The sequence below is a fragment of the Cygnus olor genome, chromosome 11 (genome assembly GCF_009769625.2).
Source record: "Cygnus olor isolate bCygOlo1 chromosome 11, bCygOlo1.pri.v2, whole genome shotgun sequence".
NCBI lineage: Eukaryota > Metazoa > Chordata > Aves > Anseriformes > Anatidae > Cygnus > Cygnus olor.
Genome location: NC_049179.1, coordinates 13,100,516 through 13,122,182, shown reverse-complemented (window position 1 = coordinate 13,122,182; position 21,667 = coordinate 13,100,516). Strand labels below are relative to the sequence as shown.

At 40.8% G+C, this 21,667-nt stretch overlaps 2 protein-coding genes across 3 annotated transcripts in view; both read left to right on the top strand.

Annotated features, from left to right (window-relative positions):
- LOC121075945 (cell migration inducing hyaluronidase 1) overlaps positions 1–21,667 on the top strand; it is a 115,421-nt gene that overhangs the window by 20,397 nt on the left and 73,357 nt on the right. The window lies entirely within an intron of this gene.
- The window catches only part of LOC121076201 (cell surface hyaluronidase-like), a 50,491-nt gene that overhangs the window by 17,933 nt on the left and 10,891 nt on the right, over positions 1–21,667 (top strand). The window contains exons 16-18 of the mRNA XM_040570333.1: positions 650–827; positions 5,380–5,595; positions 11,356–11,564. Coding sequence (XP_040426267.1) covers positions 650–827; positions 5,380–5,595; positions 11,356–11,564 — 603 coding nt within the window. The remainder of the gene's footprint in view (positions 1–649; positions 828–5,379; positions 5,596–11,355; positions 11,565–21,667) is intronic.

Sequence of the window (21,667 nt, the reverse complement as noted above, 5' to 3'; positions counted from 1 at the left end):
AATCAAACACTGCCAGGGCTAAGTAAATCTGACACCTTCTCAAGACAAACCATGGAAAGGGTAAGTTCTCTCCAATGGTGTCTTCTTCAGCCTTGACATGTCCATTGGCTGGTGCTGCAGGAATCAGCTTTCTGCATTAAATGCTGTGAAGTAGGTCCTGGGGATTTCCTGTGAGGTGGCTTGTAGGGAGAGCAGAAACTGTGCTGCACCACTTGGTAACTTCTTCCATGGAGACATTATTGCCTACAGGGAGTCTCACTGATATCGTTTTTTCAATCATTCCGAGGTTTTCTGAAGAAATCTCTTTATCCTGGAACAGGAAACTTCATAGCAATGCTGACACATATCCCTCTGGGGCTTCCTCATACCAGTGAATCCCAGGGTGGCAGGGGGCAAGAGCTTTGAACTGCTTTACACTAGCCTTATGTAAGCTGTGCAGGTCATTGTTTTGTCCTTCGAGGCTTATCCTGTAGAGGATGTTCAGCAGAGATTCATTTTTCATTAACTATGTGATAAGCATCCAGATACCAGTTTGGGGAAAGGAAGGATGTTTTACCTGCTTATTGATAGGTTTCTGTGCTTTCAGGAGAAGACTCAGGCTTTGTCCAAGCTTTTAGCACAGGATTTTGTTTGTTTTTAAATCTCACAGGACATTCCCTATTCGTGGATTCCAGATTTATGATGGGCCTGTCAGGATGGCAAAGTGCACTTTCAAGAAGTTCACCCCAACTGTTGACAGATATTCAAGTGCCATTGGGTTCTTCATGAAAAACGCCTGGCAGATAAGCCCCCAGAATAATGTGTCACAAATCCTGATGGAGAAAAGCGTAAGTAAAACAGGAATGCATGCTGTTAGATGCACAATTTTTCAAAGTTTTTAGAAGTGGTGAGAGATTTATCCTAGAGCAGGAATTTCCAGGCTGTGGTGCATGTTACATTGGTGCATGCCAACACTTCATTTTGCAAGACTTTTTTTTTTTTAATTATTAATGATGGTTATTTATAAACCAATAAAATTTGGGAAGCATCAATATCAAAGTTTCTTATACCTGGGCAGATATATATAACAAAATCTGCAGTAGTGGAAGGTTTCACCTTGTAATCAGAACAGCCATGTCACCACTCTTAGCTGAGCAGCATTCATAGCTAATATATAGCGAGAACGTGGTGAAGACTGGGTCTCAGAGTTTGAGAGGGACCCAATGAGATGGCAGGAGACAATAAGCTGCAATACAATTCTTATAAAGAAAGACGGAAATGCAATTAGAAGCAAAGCCATGGTCCAGATTCTGGGTTCAGCAGTGAAATTCCTGCTGAGCACAAACAGGGACTTTCCTTGAGCAGTCACAGCAGAATGTGGCTCTGTGTCTGTCTTGGCAGGACTCATAGGTTGCTGAGCAATTCCAGTCTTTGTCTTGGATTACTGCAGGGATCATGGCCCTGCACACTTAGCTTGAGAAATGATAAATTCCACCTGGCTTGCACTCAGGGGTCATAACCTCTCCTTATTTATTTATTTATTTTTTCAGACAAGGTCCATGCTTGTTAGGATGTCCATGAACTGTAGTAACTTTGGGTTGAGGTTTGGCTTTATCTTGAGGAAAATTTCCATTGCTGTGGGATTGACCAATATAACTACTCTGGCAAGCAGTCAGTTTGTCTGTCCCCTCTCTGGTACACTTTAGACCACCACCAGCAGGGCATTTTATGAAAGGATGATGTTGATTGCAGTCACTTGACTGCTTCCTTTAAGTAAACACAGTTCCTTTCTATTTCAGTAAAGAGCTCTCAGTTATTTTGGATACTTTAGGGAGCTTTGGAATAAGAATAAGGGCTCTTTTACTTACTTCCTTATGTCTTCCACGAGGAAATGGTTGTAAGATGATCATGGGGAACAAGAATGAGAAAATCAACCTGGAAAAAGGGCGAGGAAAATGTATAATGAAAGTTTTGTTCAGTGGATTGGAAGAGAGTGGAAATTTTCCTTCAGTAATGGCTAGGACTCTATCCAATGGAATGGTTTCAGACAGATTATATCTGTGCACATCAGCAAAGGGGATGATTACCTCTTGAATGGCTGAAAATGCAACTCTTTAATACTGTTGTGCTATTTGAGGCCAATGAGCCTGTTAAATGTCCCAGCACTTTTTGCCTGAGAGGAAGTTTAGTACTGCAACACCTTTAAGATTTGAGATTTTCAAGGTAAAAATGATCAGAAGACTTAATTAATAATTAGTGTCTGCCTATTACAAAAAAAAAAAAAATCTAATGACATTATCCAAATAATTATTTCATGTATGTACGTTTCCAAGAAATGTCCATTTCTGAAGTTGGTATTTTGCCAGCTTCAGAATCATTTATGTTTGTAGCCACCTGCATCCCAGCTCTTTTCACTTTGATTTTATTTTATCTGGATTGAACCCAGATGTGCTAAATCTGATTTCAGACTTGAAGGACCATGGCTAGTTTATTGTTTTGTTGCTAATTGCTATATGGGACAATATGTCTTTGACTAGTTAAGATAGAGCCTGTAGACTGTTTTAATTTAATTTTCCCTCTCCAGGCTTCATTTTATTACTTTTTAAAGGGTAGCTGAGTACTAATTCCCTAAGGGACAATCATTTTACTGTTGTTTTTAAAGAATAAATTAAACATTACTGCAAGTTGTACAGTGATGATAAAAATATTAGTCATGCTGAAGGATAATTGTGTAATTAATCAGACTAATCAGCTGATTGGTTAGACCACAGAGTAATAAAGCCAGTCAGGTCTTGTTTAATTCCAGCATAAAAATAAATGCTCAGGTAGAACAGAAGACTTAAACACTATGCTCCACAGAAAGTGTTCTAGTTGCCTTTCCATTCACAAACCTGATTCTCTCATATAAAAATAACTGTGCATTTTTTAACAGCATTTTTTCCCTGTAGCCAGGAGTGTAGGGGGGATTCAAGCCTATTTTACTCCTAACTGTGCCAACAATATGGCAGCTCTAAAATTTTTTATGTCAAAGACATCCCAGCGTTCTGTGTCCAGCAGGTTTGTGGTCTCTAGAAGAGCTCAGAGGGGTCAGAGCAGGTTCTTGACCATAGTCTAGCATTTCCCATGGGACTGCAGTCCTGCCTAGCTAAGAGAGGGGCATTTCCTAATGTTGCCTTTTTATGTTTAACCTGTATTATCATGGTGCTGGGGTTCTGCGTCAAAGCAGAAGTTTTCAAGTAGTTCACAATGGGAAAAACAAAAGTGGATGCTGAATTGAAGGGCAGGTCTGTTATCCCCTGAAAAAAAAAAAAGGGCAACAACAACAGCAAACAGCTGAAGAGGTTCCTGACTAAAGGGAACTGGCGGGATGAGAGCTTGCAACACTCCTTCAGAGGAAAAGCTATGCTAATGAGAGCAGAGCTCTTTGGTGATAAAATAGAAGATTCACACTGGTTGAAAGAGAGGTTTTCTTAAAATAATAGCAGCGATACAAGTATATTATTTTTTAATCTAAAAAGAAGTGTTTTCCACTGTAATCTTCAGTACTTCTCTGCAGATGTGTTAGCTGCGCTGCCCTTGGGCAGGTTTATTTAGCGTATTCCTAAGAAATTACATACTCCTGTAACCATCATCCATCACATGCCTTACAAAAGTACAGTTTATAAAAGAAGCGATACTGCTCATTATCATTTCTGTTTCATTTCTGACTTTCAGAGTTTTTAGAGGAGAATGTTAGAAATCATATTAGCATCAGCACCAAAACTATCTGCCTGCTGGATGGAATCACTGACTGTTAATCAAACATAAGCTGTACAGGCTGTACCTTAGTTTGTTTTGAAGTACAGCTGACTTTGTTCTCTTCCCCAGTGAAGTGCCCATTTTCAAATTCAGCCCCGGAAGTACACTGTCACAAAGTGTTTATAGTGAAGCTTTGAGCTGCAGCAGTGTTTGCATTTTGCAAAGATTTTCTCTTTTATAAATTAAAATGAAAAAAAAAAAAGAAAAAAACAAAAAAACAAATCACAGAACTTAGGAGATCCTCCTTCCTTGCCAAATAGCCCTTTGGGCAAAAATTTCCTGCAGTGGAGTAAGAAAAGGTTTTAATACACTCAAAAATACACATTAAATTTCCATATGCTTGAGCCTCTTTTAAGTGAGACTGCTTCAGGTGTTTGTTTATGAGGCTAATACTTAGACAAGGAGGTGGCAGAAAAATGCTTCTGGGGTTTAATTTAATTTTAAGGTAATAAAGACTTAATAGAGCAATGTAAGGTTCTCACTACTTTTATGCTGCAAGTAGTTATTGCTGCAGTAGAAATTCTTTTTAAGTCAGTGGGACTTTCCATCTAACTAAGAATCACAATGCTCCTCCTATTCTCCTAAGTTGTTGTATTTATTGTTGTGAAAATAAAGCATTTAAAGTCCTTAGTAAACTTGCAGCCTAATCTTGCTGACCTTAATTCTTACTTCCGTGAGCAGCCCAATTAAAATTAGTTGAGCTAAATGGAACAAATTACAGTCTTTTGGGTCGGTGTGATCAAGATGCTATTTATGCTGTCTCTTTTAATATACATCGCTGCAGGATTCATTCAGTGTACTTGACCTGGAATAATTATTGTCTTGATTGCCTCAGAACTTAATTGTCGCACACTGCAATAATTTCCTCTGCAAACATTAAAATATCCCATGCCTTTTTGCTGAACATCTACAGCTTCCTTGTTTTGCTGTATTTTCATATCAGGACAGAGTCTTTTACTTAGCAACTGAAAAATTTTGAAAACAGAGCTATGCATAATGAGGATAATGCTGTCCCCTGCTATTTTCCTTGCCTAATATTTGCATATGTACATATACATATCTATGTTCTTCAGGGGATGTACGCCAGAGCCAATTCTGAAAACTTCTGTCACTTTTATGAGTTTCATAAGGTTTTGGGGGGAATGAATTACAAAAAAATGGCACTCATAGTACCACTTAGAACGATCATTGGAAATATATGAGTAAATTCACCATACGTTTAGTAGTTTTTGTTTCTTTAATCACAACTGGGATAGACGATGATTACTTCTCAGCAAACCTCATAATCTTCCAGTACTTCCCTTCCCTTTGAGTCATCCTCTTTTTGACACAGCACAATTTATTGCTGTGTGATTTCAAGGAATAAATGGTTTTGCGGGTTCAATTCAAAGAACTGAAAGCCTAATTTTAATGAAAATATCTCCTGGGATTAAGAAATAGGAGACAAAAACAATGTAGTCAGAAATCTAAGTAGAAGAAGCAAAGCAAAACTCTTGCTCAACAAATAATGCTTTCTAGCTCTAGCTGTATCACTGTCTCGGCTGTTAAAACACCGCAAATTCAAACCCCTACTTATTTTTTCTTCTTACTCTCTCCTGCTAGGTTGGACTGAAAGTGTTTTTTGGCAGATCAGGCCAGTGGTTTGGAAACAACGACAACGATGGTGACAAAATGTCCATCTTCCACGATCTGGATGGCTCTGTGACAGGGTATCCGGACACTTTCATTGGCAGAGCAGACAACTACTTGCTCCGTCATCCTGGGTGTCTCACTGTTCCACGCTGGAATGGGATGATGTGCACCGGGAGATTTGCACAGGTAAGAGGGGTGACTGCCAGCAATGTCACTGGGCATGTTGGGTGGGTCTTAGGGGTGGTGGAGTGAAACCTGATGAACTCTCGAAAAGATAGCAGAACAATAATAAATTTGGTATAATTTTACTGCTCTCAGTGTTATCTGCCTAATTCCAAGGACTCGGTAAAGCCCCTGTTGTGCAGTTTCCTCTAACCTATGGCTGTAAGGAGCCCTTTTTCTTTCCATTGCCCACAAGAGGCTACAAGTTGAAATCTAGCTGGGGAAAAGTCTGATATTTTCTAAGTCCTTGTTTCCAGAAGTTTGTTCACTCTGTCATGGGGCTCCAGTGGATAACTCTAGTTTCCATCGCTCTGGTGAATCTAGTTTCTGTAATGGAAGATGTTACTCTTGTCTCATGGGGAGTCAGTAGTTATTGCCCAGACATCGGTAGGTGCAGCACAGGATGAAACTCTGCCTGAAGTCACTGAAGACCAGGAAGCATTAATTTGCCCCCCTGGAAAGAGCAGACTGTCAGGTTTGCCTTTTTAACACACAGTTTTGTGAGCATGAGGATTAGTAGAGCCTTATGTCCTACAGTTGCATCTCTGGAGGGGTTGCAAACTCAGATTCACATTTTTTCCACTTTGAAGGACTTCTGAAGGCTCTTTTTCTGTCGTTCTCTGATGTGTAGTAAAGGGTAGGCTCACAGCTTAGGCAGTCAAACATCACTCTGCTCCCCTTTCTCCAAGGAGTTTTTCTACATGAAAATTTTAGGAATGCAATTGTCTTTGAGACTTCTATGCATACATAATATATGCACAGTCATGTCCAAATTGTGTGTCTCCTTAAGCTAAAAAAATTTATTTGTGTTTGCTTTAGTTGCACAGCAGAGATCAGGAATTGCTGTTTAAGTGTCTAGACACTGGACTTATGTCTTCTGGTTCAGTATTGACCAGGCAGAAACAGGATTAGGCTCCTACGGATAGCAGTTCCACTGAATTAGGGATTTCTCCTTGGCACTTACATTTTGCTCTGTGTCTCTAGAGAAATAATATTCTGTGCTCTGGCAATATAACAGTTAAATTTAGAATTGTAAACAAGTAGACATTTGTGTTTTTGTGTCTATTAATACCCTTGCGATCATGGCACTCTACGTGTTGAGGCAGTTTTTCCACCATAGAGAATTTCCTTGGCTAGGTTTAGGCAAGTGTAAACATTCACTTCTCTGGGATCCGTTACTTACCAGCGTTTTTCTTCTAATCAGCATCCAGCAGGATGAGTGAAGTTCTTATTAACTTTATAGGTTTTGGGTAGGGAAATGTATATGCGTGTAATGTAGAAGAAGTTGGTCCTGTGCAGCAGGGTTTGATTTAATTTGGAGGGTATAACTGTTGGATTATTTCAGCTTGACCTTGGTTCTCAGTGTCTTTACAAACTGATGATTTATTTGTGTGCTAAGTTCTGAGTGTCATATTTCAGATCAAAAGCCTAAAAGAGTGAATCCAATTATGGAGAAAGATGGTTGGCTTTGATCTTAGCAGCTCTATTACAAAATCTGTTTTTCTTTTCCTTTTCACGTAGCTCTGGTAGACAAGAACTTTTATTCTTCCCTAGCGCAAGCAGGTGAAAATGTCCTTTCAGCTGAAGGAAATAGTGACTCTTATATTGCTGCTGAACTGAGCCCAAGACAGTCAGACTAGGGATGGGCTACTTGGCATGGAAAATGGAGATCCAAGTCCTTCGGCTAACATTGCAGCCAAATCCTTTCTGAGCAAAATGCCTAGAGTTCAGTTAATTCCTTTCTGCTTGGTTTCTTCCATTCACTTTTCATGCTCTTCTTCTGGATGAAATTTGCCTAGGAAAGGAAATGCCAGGGGAAAACCTATTCCTCTGGCAGTGTTTCTAGCACCACAAAATCCCGGGGACAGACTTTCCTGAGGATGTTTTAATCTGGCAACTCAGGCTGATGTTCCCACCTTCCCAAGGTTGGTTTGTGGCCCTTGCTCCTCACCATGTCCAAGGAGCATTACGCCACCTTCCCCACGTGGTGTCTGAGAGCTTCCTTCAGCGGGAAGTACTGAGAAGTGCATTGTGCTTTGGCTCCAACGTTGCCTTTCGCTACCAACAAAGGGTTGTGGGACCAGCTTAAGATCATGAGATTTACGCAGACAAGAACTATCAGGCCTCTTTGTCCTCCCCTTTGGATTCTGAAGTCTGTAGGGTTATCATTGTACAAACGAGACCAAATCCTTTTTTATTTATTTTTTTCGATGACAGCTGAAACTCTCATGTAATGTAAACAAAGCCAAGCTTTAAGGAAGAACATCAGAGAGAGGGAGACTGACAAGGAAATCACAAGAGTTGGCAGCACCACAGCTTCTGGGAATCTCTGTGAGTCACTCAGACTCTGTCAGCAAGGTGTTGAGGTTCTTGGTGTCCTCTCAACCTGATTTTCAGCTGTTGCAGAGGCTAATAATAAAAGAAAAATGTAGGGAGAGGTCCATTCCATAGTTCTTTCCATGTAGGTGGGTGAGATTTCCAAAAGCACTGACCTGGAGACTCCTCAACACCTGCATTACTTGTGAAAATGTAAATGAGATTCCTCAACCATTTCTGACTTTTATATACACAGCAAGAGAAGTGCCCTGGTGCCTACTGGGCAGTTGACGCTGTGCACTTACTGCTTCCTTGCAGACTTCAGAGAAACTCATCAGGACAGACTGTGAAACCTCTTTTTTTAGTTTCTTTTGAAATAGGCAGTTTTTGGCAGTACATGGTTTTTTTCCTTTATAAGCTTAAAAAAATATTAGAGATTCATAAGAGACTGCCACTTAACTGGATTAGTGTCATTTCTGAGTTAAAAAAAAAATTGATGCCTTGCTATTATAAAATACTTTAGGTAATGCTGTTGATTTTTCACCGGTTCACTCCAAAAAGTCACCACCTTACTGCAGACTGCTGAACTAGAAATTGTCCAATTTCTGTTAACTCTGTTTTTGCAACTACAATAACCCTGCACATCTAAGTTGCATATGTCCAGTAGGTAGCCACTTATCTATTAAGTGCTGCATAGCTGGTTTTCACAATAATGCTTTTAAAGGTAAAGCAAGCAAGAGATGCAGTATGTAATGAACAGTGTTTTTCCCAGCAAAACTTTATGATCCCATCATAATGTAATGTGTGGTCCCTGAGCAGTGTTGGCACCTCATAAGCTGGGAAGAAAGAAAAGCCTGCAAGATATTTTTCAGCTAGTGCTCCATATTTGGACAAAGAGGTCCAATTTTGATTTCTGATGCACATCAATGGAAAATGCACACCAAATAAAAATAGTTTTGCTGATGTCAGCAAAGCTGCTGTTATTTTTAGGGCTAAAATTGGTCCTAGTATGTCTTACAGGATGAAAAAAATATGTTTTGTGTTTTGTTTTGTTTTTTTTCTTTCTGAAAGAATTTTAAAGTCTTCACTTGGAAGTTCATAGAGAAAAATTGTTCCTTTGGGAACTGAGCCTACTTTGAACAATTGAACAACCAGAAGAGCAGAAGATGTTTTGAGTTTGTCATTTTTAAAGGATTTTACCCCAGTTTGACAGCTGACAGCACAGCAGAACAGAAACAATGTTAAAAAAAAAACAGAAACGCAACCAAACTTTCTCTCAGAAATCAAGATTTTCTGTTCTAGTGCTTTGCATTTTGCTTATCTTCATACTTGCTATCCAGCTGAATAGCAGCTCCCCCATGGATTGTAAAAGAAATTATCTTCTCAGTTTCACAATCTACTTGGGAAAATTGCAATGTAAGCACAGGGAAATCTGACACACCTTTTTAGCATGAAGTGTTAAGCAGCTAAAATGACAACTATGTCCATTAAATGATCCAGGCAAGCAGTAGGTTCACATTTTAGAATGTTTTAAATAGCTCTTCTCCTTAGGTTGTAGCATCTGGGGTATCTTCTTCTCTTACTATTTTATCATATTTTAGAGTATCATTATGACCCTCTTTCTTCTCTGATGTATTTTTGTAGATCTAAACAAAAAATAATGGAGATGTTGCTAGGAAGATGAATTTTTCATCCTAGAACAAAATTCTCTTGTTACACTCCTTTATTTCATTTAGCTCATCGGGAATTAAGAGCATCCTTTGGTGGATGACTCTTCTGGGATTTTGATCTGTTTGTGTTGATTGCAGTCCTGAAAGGGTAACAAAACCCAAGCACTAGAACTAACATTAATTGGCATCACAGCAAGGAGGTCAGGGATTGCATGGCCAGGGATTGGATCCCCTTCTTGTCCCATGTTCCTTCAAACAGGAGGATACACCACCTCTGTCTTCTCTCAAACGAATTTTGCTGTGGCCAGGGCATTACAATCCAAGAAGAAAGCAATGGGAATCTTCTGCTTTTGGTGTCACATGGTCTGCCAAAAGGCAAACCAAATGTCCTGGCAAGCACTTGCTTCTTGGCTGTGGTTTGGAGTCAGCGAAGCAATTTCTGTTGTATTTTAAGGACGTGGTATCTTCTCTTATCACTAGTGATACAGTAGAAGCTAGAAACCCTAGCTAAATGAAGCTTTTGTATAAAACAGTGAGAAACAGTCTGTTTTGGTTTCAATCTGTGTAGCCAAGACAAGGAGAAGAGACGCAGATATGGAGATGTGAGGGACCAAGGCCTCACAGCCTAGCACTGGAAGGTGGATATCCTGAAAGACTTCGTCTTGACCTCTCCTAGTCTTGGCTGTGCCTGTGTCCTTACCTGCAGTATTAAAATCTGCTAAAAGACTGACTCCATTTTGATCTACCTCAAAGACAGAAATTAAGTTTAAAAATAATTGTGCTGAATTGTTGCTCATGTAGAAGCTTAGGCATTACTGAGCTAATACGGATTTTTATGATGGACATTCCTGTTCCTGAGGCAAACAACCCTATTCTGCATTGCAAGAGACTGGAGGAAGCATGCTTATAGGTGTTCCCACCTGTCCGCTATGCATTTTCAACCTTTCAGGGAACTTGACAAGCTGCCTGCTACATCCCTGTGTTCTGAGACCAGTTTGTATGACAGTTTGTATGCATCCTCCTTCTGCAGTAGAATTTCATAAGGGGAGAAGCAGGTGGACATCATATATTCAACCTTAAAGATAATGCTTGCCACATGAAGTGGCCTTCATTTAAGTTATGGAAGGAAAGAAGAAGTGTAAAACTGGAGTGTGGTTTTGTAATTGGCCTGCAGGTTTGAACTACAGGCCAAGGGCATCTGTTGGTCCTCAGACAGAAGAACTCTGTTGAAATGTGCACCATTGTATTTAGTAAGATCATACAGTCAAGCCATTGAGTTTTAGCCCCTAAAATTTCAGCCTAGTTTGCTGCTTGAGAGCAGAGATGTGGATTCCATTAGATAACTGGACCTGATCCAAAGCTAGTTGAAATCACTTAAGAGTTTTCTGTATTTTCAATGGAATAAGGCTGTTTTTAAAGTGTAGTTATTTGAATTCATAAAAAACAGTTACTTTGCAATATTCCCTTGATTATCCTTTTCCCTGAAGATTTTGAATAGTGAATGTTTTTATGGTGCTGTACAATTCATATCTCACTTCATGGTGTCCCCACAAAGGTCTGCAGATGCTATTTCTGTTTTACCTTTTTATTTGAACTGGAAATGTTTCAGTGACTTTCCAAACGTTCTGAGTTCTTCACTGGCAAAAAACATTTACAGGCAACGATGATCAAATGCACATGTTATGGCTGAGCCCGGCTAGTTTAATGGATATGTTTGTCATTTTCCTTTCACCCTCAGCTTTATATTCAGGCCAGGCACCCTGAGAATCTGACCCTATCCATTGCCAGAGCAACATACTCTTCCCACCCCTTGCAGTTGCAAGGCGTGAACAGAGGAGCACCATACCAGCAGTACCAGCCTGTTGTCATGCTGGAGCAGGCTTATATCATCCAGTGGGATGGAAGAGCACCTGAGGATATCATCCTGTACCCGATCAACTTCAACAGGTACTCCCCTATATTGTTAGAAGATGTTCTGTTTTAAAAGTTCTGGAGCTCTAACAATTTCCCAGGTTCTTTGCAACTCAACCTTTGAATGTTTCTGCAATTTCTGAGAGCACCAAAGCAAGGTGTTAATGACTGGCACTTACCAATGCAAAGAGTTGCCTCTGCTTCCGCTTCGTTCCCGCTTTTTTGATGTACAGAGATGTTTCCCTTTCCAGTAAGTTTTGAAACAGAATCCAAGTAAGTCCTGGCCTTCTGTCCCTGAAATCCCTCCAGAAGAGCTCTGGCTCTTGTTCATTTGTTTGTACTAGTTGCTGCACACATAATTTATCTCCCATATATATATAAAGTGCAGAAGTCCATCAGAATGTGCACAGAGCTGTGCATCTTCTGTAATCCAAACAGTACTGTGGTCGCTGTTGTTTTCTACACAATATTTTAAAGCATTAGGACTTGGTACGACAAAATTGCAGGCTGTGCTGTATTTATTTTCCATGTTTTCTTCCATCTCATCTAGCGTTACATAAAAGCAAGGCATAGCTGGTTTAGACCTACCTTTTTCCCTTGCAATCTGTTTCATTTTGCATAATTTCTTTTACAGTTTTCAGTACTGGTTCAGGACCAATGTTCTTCTTTCTTTGGTGAAATTACTTGTCCTTTTCACTGGTACACCTGCTAGGAGAGAGTCCTGTGATCTATTCAGCTTAGCTGTGACAGACATTGCCAAGGTTAGCAGAGATTTGTTGCAAGAGATGAGAACCAAAAAAATACCTGGCCATACCCCTGGGTTCTGCAGTTTCTGTGGCTCCTTAGTTTCCTAATAAAAAGGCAGTGCAGGAAGAGAATTTGCATTATGCAAATGAGATCTTTCATAACTACATGTAACCCAGCCACACGGAGGCTTGGATTTGCAAAGCAGGTATTACGTAGCTGACATAAAAGAAGTCAGAGGCATAGAGGATGTGAAGTAGCACATACCACTAGTAAATGTGGCAGATTTCGAGGTCCATCCTGTATTACCCACCAAGCCCCACACCCATTCTCTGATCCTCTAGCAGAGAGTCACTGCCATAGTTTCAGTTAGGATTGTTTTGGCAAAGGCTTGAACAATGTTTGGGTCCCCTGAAATTTGGAGCTGATGAAACTTGGGGAAAATACTATCTGCAGTCCAGTTATGAAGCTTCGTGGAAATGTAGCTGAGAAAGGCAATGTTTTCTCTTTATGCATCACATGCATTTTTGTAAATGATGTGTAACTGGTCCTGTTTGGATTGAAAGATGTAGATAGCTGTAGGGCCATGACCGAGTCACGGGAGGAGCTGTGGTTGGATGTTCCTGTCACAGAGGAATGATTAGAACTAAATCACTGTTTTCTCTATTAATATAAGTTCATGCACTTTAAGGAAGAGGAAAACCCTTTAGTCAATCATGGGCAAGCTGAGGTTTGCAATTATTATCTGTCTTTAAATAATTAGCTATTTCCTCGTAATTATAGACCTAAGTCTTCTGCCTGCGTATACGGTGATTACCCTATCACTATGCCAGATAGTACTTGCCAAAGCTTTGGCCCGTGGTCTTCAAGCACAGATTCAAATTTGAAGGCAGCACTGGGTAACTGATAAAACTCAGTTTGATGTTCAGCCCTTGTTCAAGCAGCAACAGATTTAACTTTTACTATTGAAAACCACAATGTGTTTGTGGTAGTCTTTGTCTCGTGTGAAACCAATTAAGTTATTTGAACATGTCAAAGGTTTGTAGACTTTTCTGATCCAGAAACTGTTGGCAAGGTGTTTGTTTTAAAGAACTATAAAAAAAGAAATACACTGTAATAAGGGAAAAATATTTTTTTCTTTTAAATTTTACTTCATTTCACCACAAGAAAGATATTGAGTTGCTGGAAACCATTCAGAGAAGAGCAACAAAGCTGGTGAAGGGACTAGAAAACAAGACATACAAGAAGCAGCTGAGGGAGCTGACGCTGATGAATCTGGAGGGGAAAAAAAAAAAAAAAAGAGGAGGCTGAAGGAGGCTGAGGAGAGACCTCATTGCTCTCTACAGCCACCTGAAAGGAGATTGCACTGAGGAGGGTGTTGGTCTCTTTTCTCAGGTGATGGGATGCAAGGAAACAGCCTCAAGTTCTTTCAGGGGAGGTTTAGAATAGATTTTGGGAAGAATTTCTTCATGGAAAGGGTGATTAGGCATTGGGACAGGCTGCCCAAGGAAGTGGTGGAGTCACCAGGCCTGGAGGTATTTAAGAGACGTGTGGACGTGGTGCTTAGGGACATGGTTTCGCTGTGGACACAGTAATGTTAGGCTGACAGTTGGATTTGGTGATCTTAAGGGTCTTTTCCAACCTACGTGATTCAATGATTTAAAGCATTTTGCTAAGAAATAACTGCAAATGAGATGTGTGACTACTCTGTGTCAGTGCTGTGAGACTTAAAGTTGATGCAGTGGCAATGGTGAAACGTCCAGACTGCGTGCAAAATCATAGGCAAAAGCAATTCCTTTAAGGTGAAAAACAGGATTTAGGAACTTGAGGGAAAACAAGTTTCTGCTTAAGCAGTTCCATGTATGATCTTTATTAAACATTGTATTCCAGTCATTTCTGGAATGGAAGAAATCTCAAACTGGGGGGCCCAGAGTAGTGAGAGTTGGAAAATCAGGGAAGGCTTTTACCTGTCTCGAGTGGCTTTATGCTTTTTGTCCTTTTTTAAAAAATCAAAAATACCAAATAATCTGCCAAAAAATGAGCTCTTAACATGGTTATATCCATGCAAAATATATGTGATGCAAAACAAAAAATGCCTGATGAACTTTAATAGCAATATTCTAGGATTAGTATTTTCAGACATAACTTTAGCAAACAATCAAACTATTTTTAGACTTGTCATTGTAAAATGATGGATAAATATATCCAGGATGCTGCTTTCACAGCTGCCTCATGCTTCTGGAAGGATTTTCTCTGTGCTGGCTAAAGGAAGGTCAGAGGGGAAATAAGGAATTTGACAAGGAGATGTGTACCAGGATTTGCATTTCTTTGGAGGTCAGGCATAGCACTGAAGTTGAATTTTTGTATGATTAACGCTTTCACTGCTTCTGAAGCACTGTAGAAAGACCTCATAAAAGTAATTCCAGTTTAAATGTTTATTAAAAGACTGGAACATCAGGATTCCTCATGTGGGCAGGAGCTGGTTGGGAAGAATTCACAAGGCTCAGCTGAGAGTCTCATCAGGGGTACTACCCAGGTGTCTTTGCCCAGTGGAGGAGGACAACTTGCCTTCTTTCTGCTGTGGCACCTGAAGGATTGCTGCAGTGTGTGTGTCTCCTGAGCACTGATTCAAGCCACGATTAGAGGGTTGTTGTTGTTTTTAAAAGACCTTCCCTCTTTGGTTTCTCCAATTGCATCAAAATATGTAGCTAAACCAAAAACATCACTGTGTCTCCACGTACTGCCATCTGTGGCTGTGCAGTGCAAAGTCAAGTGCAAATGGGCTGCTTCGTGCGCTCGGCTTTGCTTCCAACGAGAGCTGTTCTTGTTTGTGTTTGTCAGGGGAGCTGTGGCACTAGCTGACTGGTAGGCAGATACAGAGCCTGGGCTGAGACCTTCAGGCTGTGCTTGCATGCTGCTGGGCAACATGGCGGTCGGAAAATAAATGCATTTTTTTTTACTGTAGATAGGGTTGTCTATCAGTGGCTGGGAGTTTCCCTCTGAGGACAGGGAAAAGACTGGCTGTTGATGCTTCTGGAAAGAGTTAATGCAGGACAAGTAACTTTTGAACATTTTGGCAAGTGAACAGAAGGAAAGTACTGGCTAGAATTTGAATTACCAGGCATGAAGTGTGCTCCAGAACCACTCCAGTCCCTCTGAAGGTTGTTTTAATCAAACATGAAGTGTGTGCAGAACCTACATGAACTGAGACCTTCAGACCTCTCCTGTACAGGCTTCATCTCTTTGCTGGAACAGTGCCCACCCCCTCTGACCTGTTTCTGAGTTTTCTTCTTCTTTTTGTGCTTCACAGAAAGATGGAACTATCTGTAAAACTGACTTAAGGGCTTTGCTCAAAATTGCTGTCCAGTTTCTGAAGAACAAAGGCCCGCAGAGAGCATCAGGCTTGTTAAGAGAGGAGGGAGAGGCTGGTAAGACAGGAGGAGAGATGTTCACTTGAAAGTAAGTGCGTCCTTTCAGGTGCTGAAAACCAGTACAAGGATCGGCACTTCATAGAATAAGCAAAGTCAGAAACAAAGTCCATCAATTTAATGACATAGGCTTTGTGTGTGTGCAAGTTCTCTAATTGCAGAAGAAGCTAAAGCACATACTGTTATCAAAGGCACAGTGCCGTTCAGTAAATCAGTCAGGCTTATTTATGTTATCAGCAAATCTAAAGATAAGAATTAAATCTCCTCAAAGCCCATATCTGAAGTATAGAGTACTAAGTTGTGTTGTGGAAGCAGTCTGAAAAGCAGTGGCAATTAAAAGTTCCTTGTTTTTTTATGAGCACAGGCAAATATCTCTATACTTGGTCTGTTGAGGCTCGGTGGGAAGAGTTTCCCTTATTAGGGCTCTCTGCTGTGATTCGGAGAATTTCAGGGAGATGTGAGCAGGTAGTAGCATAAAGGGGGTATTTTTTATAGGCAGATTGCCACAGTCTTGCAAGCAGGGGCTTTCATGTGTACTGCAAGTCTGGTTGGTGCCAGCATCAGGGAAAAGTTCTGGGCAGCTTTCCCTGGGCTTTCCTCATCGGCACCCTCTCAGCTTCACCTGGAGAGGTACAGTGAGGTTTGTAACACTGACGCTGTTTGGTGCCTTGTCGCAGGAGCTGAATCCTCATGAGAGGTTTTCCAAAGTGTTTTTTTTTTTTTTTTTTTGGCAGTGGAGAGCCAAATTTCTTGTCAAGAGCAAACAAAAGAGCAGATGTCCATGTGTGTGCTTGGGCACGTGTCCAGCCTTCCCCATGCTGTGGTATTTGTGCAAGGACAGCACAGGTGTACTGCTGGATTCCTGCGTTTGCTAGGCTGGAGTTCTGCGCTATGGCTTATTGTCATGTTCACAAGAAAATAATCTTAATTATCTGAAAATTCTAGTGGCTGGAATGAGCTGGCTTGTGTCTCAATTTTGGATTAAAAACAGCAGGGCCTTCTGATGCTGGGTGATATGAAATCTCTAGAATGCTGTCACCTATCCAAAGGTGGAGATTTCAGTGCAAGCAGACAACTTATGTAGACCATGTCTGCACTGAAACTCCAGGGGACTGGTTATATCTGTCTTTTTCAGGGCTGTCTAGGTGGGTGTTTATCCTATGGCTTTTTATTCAACGCCATTCTGATTCATACTTTCAGCTACTTGTCATTTCTGCGATTAAATTCTTTAGTGGTGATAACGGTTGGAGGAAAACAAAGATAATGAGACAAGGCTAGAATGTGCTTGTTGCAGACTTGCCCAGTTTATGGATATTTCCTAAACTGTTCCTTTTTCAAATTAGTTTCGAATGCACTTTTCCTTGTGCTTTTCAGATTGATAAATGGACAGGAAGGTGAAGTTAGTATTTCAAAGTGCAGCTAACAGTTCAAGGCTGTGACTGCTTCCTTGTCACTTGTATGTATGTGAGTGCTGACCTCGATCGCCTAGATCTGGATGTAATACAAGTAACACCATCACTATTTCCAATAATAGTAAGTAAAGCACTACCTGGGTTTCATAGCTTGTCCATCCTGATTACATCTGTAATTCAGAGTTAATCATCCACATGACACAGAAATCAGCACATATAGTTGAATCCCTTCTGTCTATTTAAATCCCTTAAATTACCCGCAAGTCAACAAGTGGATGAAAGCCACGAGATTTTTTTAAAAACAACTGGAAAGAAGCTAAAACATCTGCCAGAACACTCCATTGCAGATTGCACTGCTTCAGTACATCTGGGCCGTGCCGGGTGCTGGCATTACCTTGTGTGCGTCATCCTAAAGCCTTGTCTTTGCCTCCCCATCTGCAGCCCTTTTTGCTCTATGTCCTCCGTGGCTTGTGCTCACTGCTTGCAGTGGCCAGGGTTAACAATGAGACTCCGAGGAGACACGTCCTTACTGAGCCGGTCATTTTACTGAATGAATTAGAGCAGTCTGAGCAACCAACCACCCCCCAATGGCTGTAGCAAACCAGGCTTTTTGGCATTTTGAAGCCTGGTATGTGAAACCTGAAGGTTTTCCTTTGCTTTAACTCTTCTTCTGGAACATGGACCTGGGACTCATCAGGGCCACCAGCTTCTCCAGAGCAGGTGTCTGCAAACTAGGCACAGCATCAGGAAAATACAAAATGCACAGTAGTCTATGATACAGTACCTGGGAATGCATTAAAAGCAAGATAAATTGAATTGTTTTAGGATTCCTCCAAGAAAGCACGTAGAGTGGGAAAAAAGTCAAAGATGACAAGGTGATGTACTGTATTTAAATGCAGGAAGTTCTTAGTTTTTTGCTTAAATACAATTGCCTGTGAGCCAAATGTTGCCTGAGTCAGATATTGGTTTCATGAGTGTCAGTAGAAGCATACCCTCAGGGCAGGAGCCCTGCTATAATGTGTTGAGTTTTGCACAAGCAAAAATCATTCTTTTTGCCTAAGTAGACACATGGATAAAACTCCCCAAAAATTAATTTATATGAGGCATGATCTATGTTTTTGAATTTTTAATAGCGTTTCCTAAATGGCAACATTTAGGAAAGGCATTTGAATCCCAACGCACACAACTGTAGCTAGCTAACCACATACCTAACGTGTTACTAGCCCACAGCATGCTGCCTTTCAGAACTGTCTAGCCTTAATAACAAAGTCCTGAAAAAATTTGCTGGACGTTTGCCCAGTAGCAATGTTTGTTGTTATGGGGGTTTGGATGTGTTTAATGGGCTTGAGTCAAAGGCAGAAAATTAAAAAAAGAAATCTAGAAAAAGAGGAGTGGGAGCTGCAGGGAGCCAGCAGGAAATGTGAGTTGAAGAAAAAGAGCTTGGACTGGGGGAAGAAGTGAGAACATGGCCCAGGTTCCTTGCAGCCCATTCTTCACTCTTCTCAGTACTCATGAGATGTGTGGGTATTTCTCATTCCTTTTTCCACACCTCTGATGTTGGTGTGGGAGGAGATGGCCTGTCCTGAATGTGGGTTTTGTGCTGAGGAGATTAAGCCAGGTCTGGGCAGGGTGTCATGAAGTTAGGATATATTTTTGGAGAGAAAAAAACATCTGTATCATGACTGAGATCAAGGAACACTGACCTCCGGTGATTTGTTCTTGAGATGGGTTGGAGGCTGAAAGGTGGCTTTGCTCTTTTTGTCTTTTGAAGTTCAACATTCATCCTGTGAGAGGCAAACTTAACGAAGCAGCACGTGAGGATTTTTGCTTGGTTCCCATAATATGAACAGGAAAATTTCAAATTCCCCGTTCTCACATAGATCTGACCAAAATGTCAGAGGGGTTGTTTTTAAATAGGAGTAATAACAGTTGGGGGAGGCTGACTCACTGGATGAAAGCCTCTTGTTTTTTCAAGCCCAAGGAAAAAGTAAGTAATTTTTAGTTGTACTCTACTGCATTCCCTCATTGGCTTACCCCAGATTTTCATCAGTGAGATCAGGATTTGGACTGTGTACTTCCATGGTCATCAGCTACGTGACACACCATGTCAATAAACATGGTGGAGCTGTTTTTTAGAATAATATTCATCAGCTTAGAGTTTCCCTTACCCAAAATACAGCCAGCAATAATGTCCAGCAAAACCAACAACCCCATCACTAGACCCTACCCATTTATCCAGGACTGATACTCCATCTGATACAGTCAAGGGACAAGTTCATGGTATTGAACAAGTGTTCGTTTGTCCTCTCCCAGGTGGTGAGAGTCCCAGACATGCACTCTTTCAATGTTTACTGCAGCCAAATCTATCTCCAAGTTACATGACTCACTTTACATCCCACCGCTTGCAAAATCTCCCTTCCCTTGCCTGCTCAATCACGTTTCTCTGAGTGGCTTTGCCTTTGGGAGTTTGGGGTTTGACTGTGGGGGTTGTTCTGAGGTTGTAGAGGAGGTGTCTATGTATGTACATGTAGATCTGTATCTACCATGTCCAAGAACAGGAAACCTCTTGCCTGTTATTTTGCCTTTCCCTCGTACGTTTTTTCCTTTTGCTTATCTGAAGAAGCCTGTTCATTTCCAAAACACAAGCATATTTTTAACACTTTGCCTTATGCTTGTGGTCCACCTGAAAGTGTAAGAACTGCAAATGTCAAAGCCCTGGTGAAAACAGAATGGCTTCTTGTGTTCATTTCACCCAGCCATTTCCAAAAGGAAATAAATAAACAAGCTAGATACATTCATAAAAATGCATGAAATGCACTGTGGGGATTGTTGAACAACAGTAACAGAGGGGCAGAAATGCTGGGTTGGATACATGCAGACTCTCAAATACATGCTGATACAGGCAGACTCTCAAATATTTTCCAAGAGGTGTTTGAAATTGTTAGGATCCACAAAATGGTGATGGTGTGCTAGTGCATATTTAGCTTTCCTCCTTTATTTGTCTTTTTTGTTGGTGTGTGTGTGTGTGTTTAAAAACATATAGGAAAATGTTGGCCTCATCAAAAGCAGGAATTAGAAAAATAATGTCCTTACATCTAAAATGATCTTAACTTTAACACTAGATAAGGTTGTGAATGTGTTTACATAGTTTTGGGGTGAAAACATCTTAAATAGCTCAAGTTAGTTTTCTAGATATGTAAATATAACTTTTGTTTAAACTGATAGTTAATTTCAAAGTCAGACTTTCTGCCTGAGCATATTTTTATTTGTTTCTCTTGCAAGAAACTCTGAAGAATGAAAGTAGAAAGAAGTCCTGTGTATTGCTCCATTGGATGGCATTTTGTATATCAATATTCTGACTTCTGTCCCTCAGGGTTTAAATGATATTTTCTCTCTGTTGTTAGTCTTTATCCATAGGATAATGTCCTCTCCTGAGTGGGCATTTCTTGCTAGTGCAGAGCGTGTCCCCAAGTCTCTGGGACACCTGCGAGGATCCCAGCTGATGTGCAGGCACTCTCAGCAGCAGAACGAGGGTCCTACAGGATATTTAGGCTGGTTCAAATTTTTTTGATTCTGCCTGCAAAAATCTTCACCACAGAGTAGCAGCAAGAAAATATCACAGAATGGAGAATTTGAAGCAGAGAAATAAAGAAGGAGTCGTAGTTTATTGACCGCCCTGAAAATGAAAAAGGCTCCTGCACTGGAGACCCAGCCAGGAGAGGTCCTCTGCGGCCAGCGGAGTGGCTGAGGAAGGCACACACAATTCTGTTTTCGTTTGCAGTGTCTAAGACTGATCATCTCTGCTTGCCTGAGGCTGCATTTCTCCTTCAGTTTTGGTAATCTGGAAAAAAGGCATGTCACCCCTATCTGTTGCCCATCTGCAGGGCAGAGTCCTGCGGGCATCCTGCAGCAGCGCTGCTGTTCCGGACTTTGCTTTTCTTAAAGGCGGTGGAGCTCTGTTCAGCCACACAGCCAGGTATTTGGGAGGGTTCACAGCAGCACAAGCTGAAGAAACAAAACTGACACTAAGAACTAAATAGAAAGCTGTTAAAATACCTCTAAAACAAAGAGAAAATAACCACCTTATTCTTTCCTATAGTTACAGAAAGGATAACTTCTAATACCTTCCCTTCTCGCATCTCCTGCCAAGCCTTTTGTTGTGGGAATTTTCTTATTTCCATCTCTTATTTCACAAACTCCAGGGTAGGTGCTTTTCATTTGAACTTCTCAGTCCTGATATAATTTATTTCAGAGTTTTACTCAGCCTGCTCATGTGCACAGTAGGCTCTCATATTCATATTCCTAAATGTCCTGGTGACTCAAGACAGTCACAGCTGTAGTTTTTTTCACATTTTTTTTCACTATCCAATTTCCTTTTCTGGTGCCTTTCTTGTCCCCTGGGGAAGTGGCAGTTGGCATAACATGGCACCAAAGCTAGTTCCCAACATCTGAGTGGGATGACGAGGCCACTTTTTGATGGTGTCTTCAGGGGATGAAATACGCTAACTCAGTGCAAATCACCCTTATGAAACAGTCTTGGGACTCCATCCCAAAA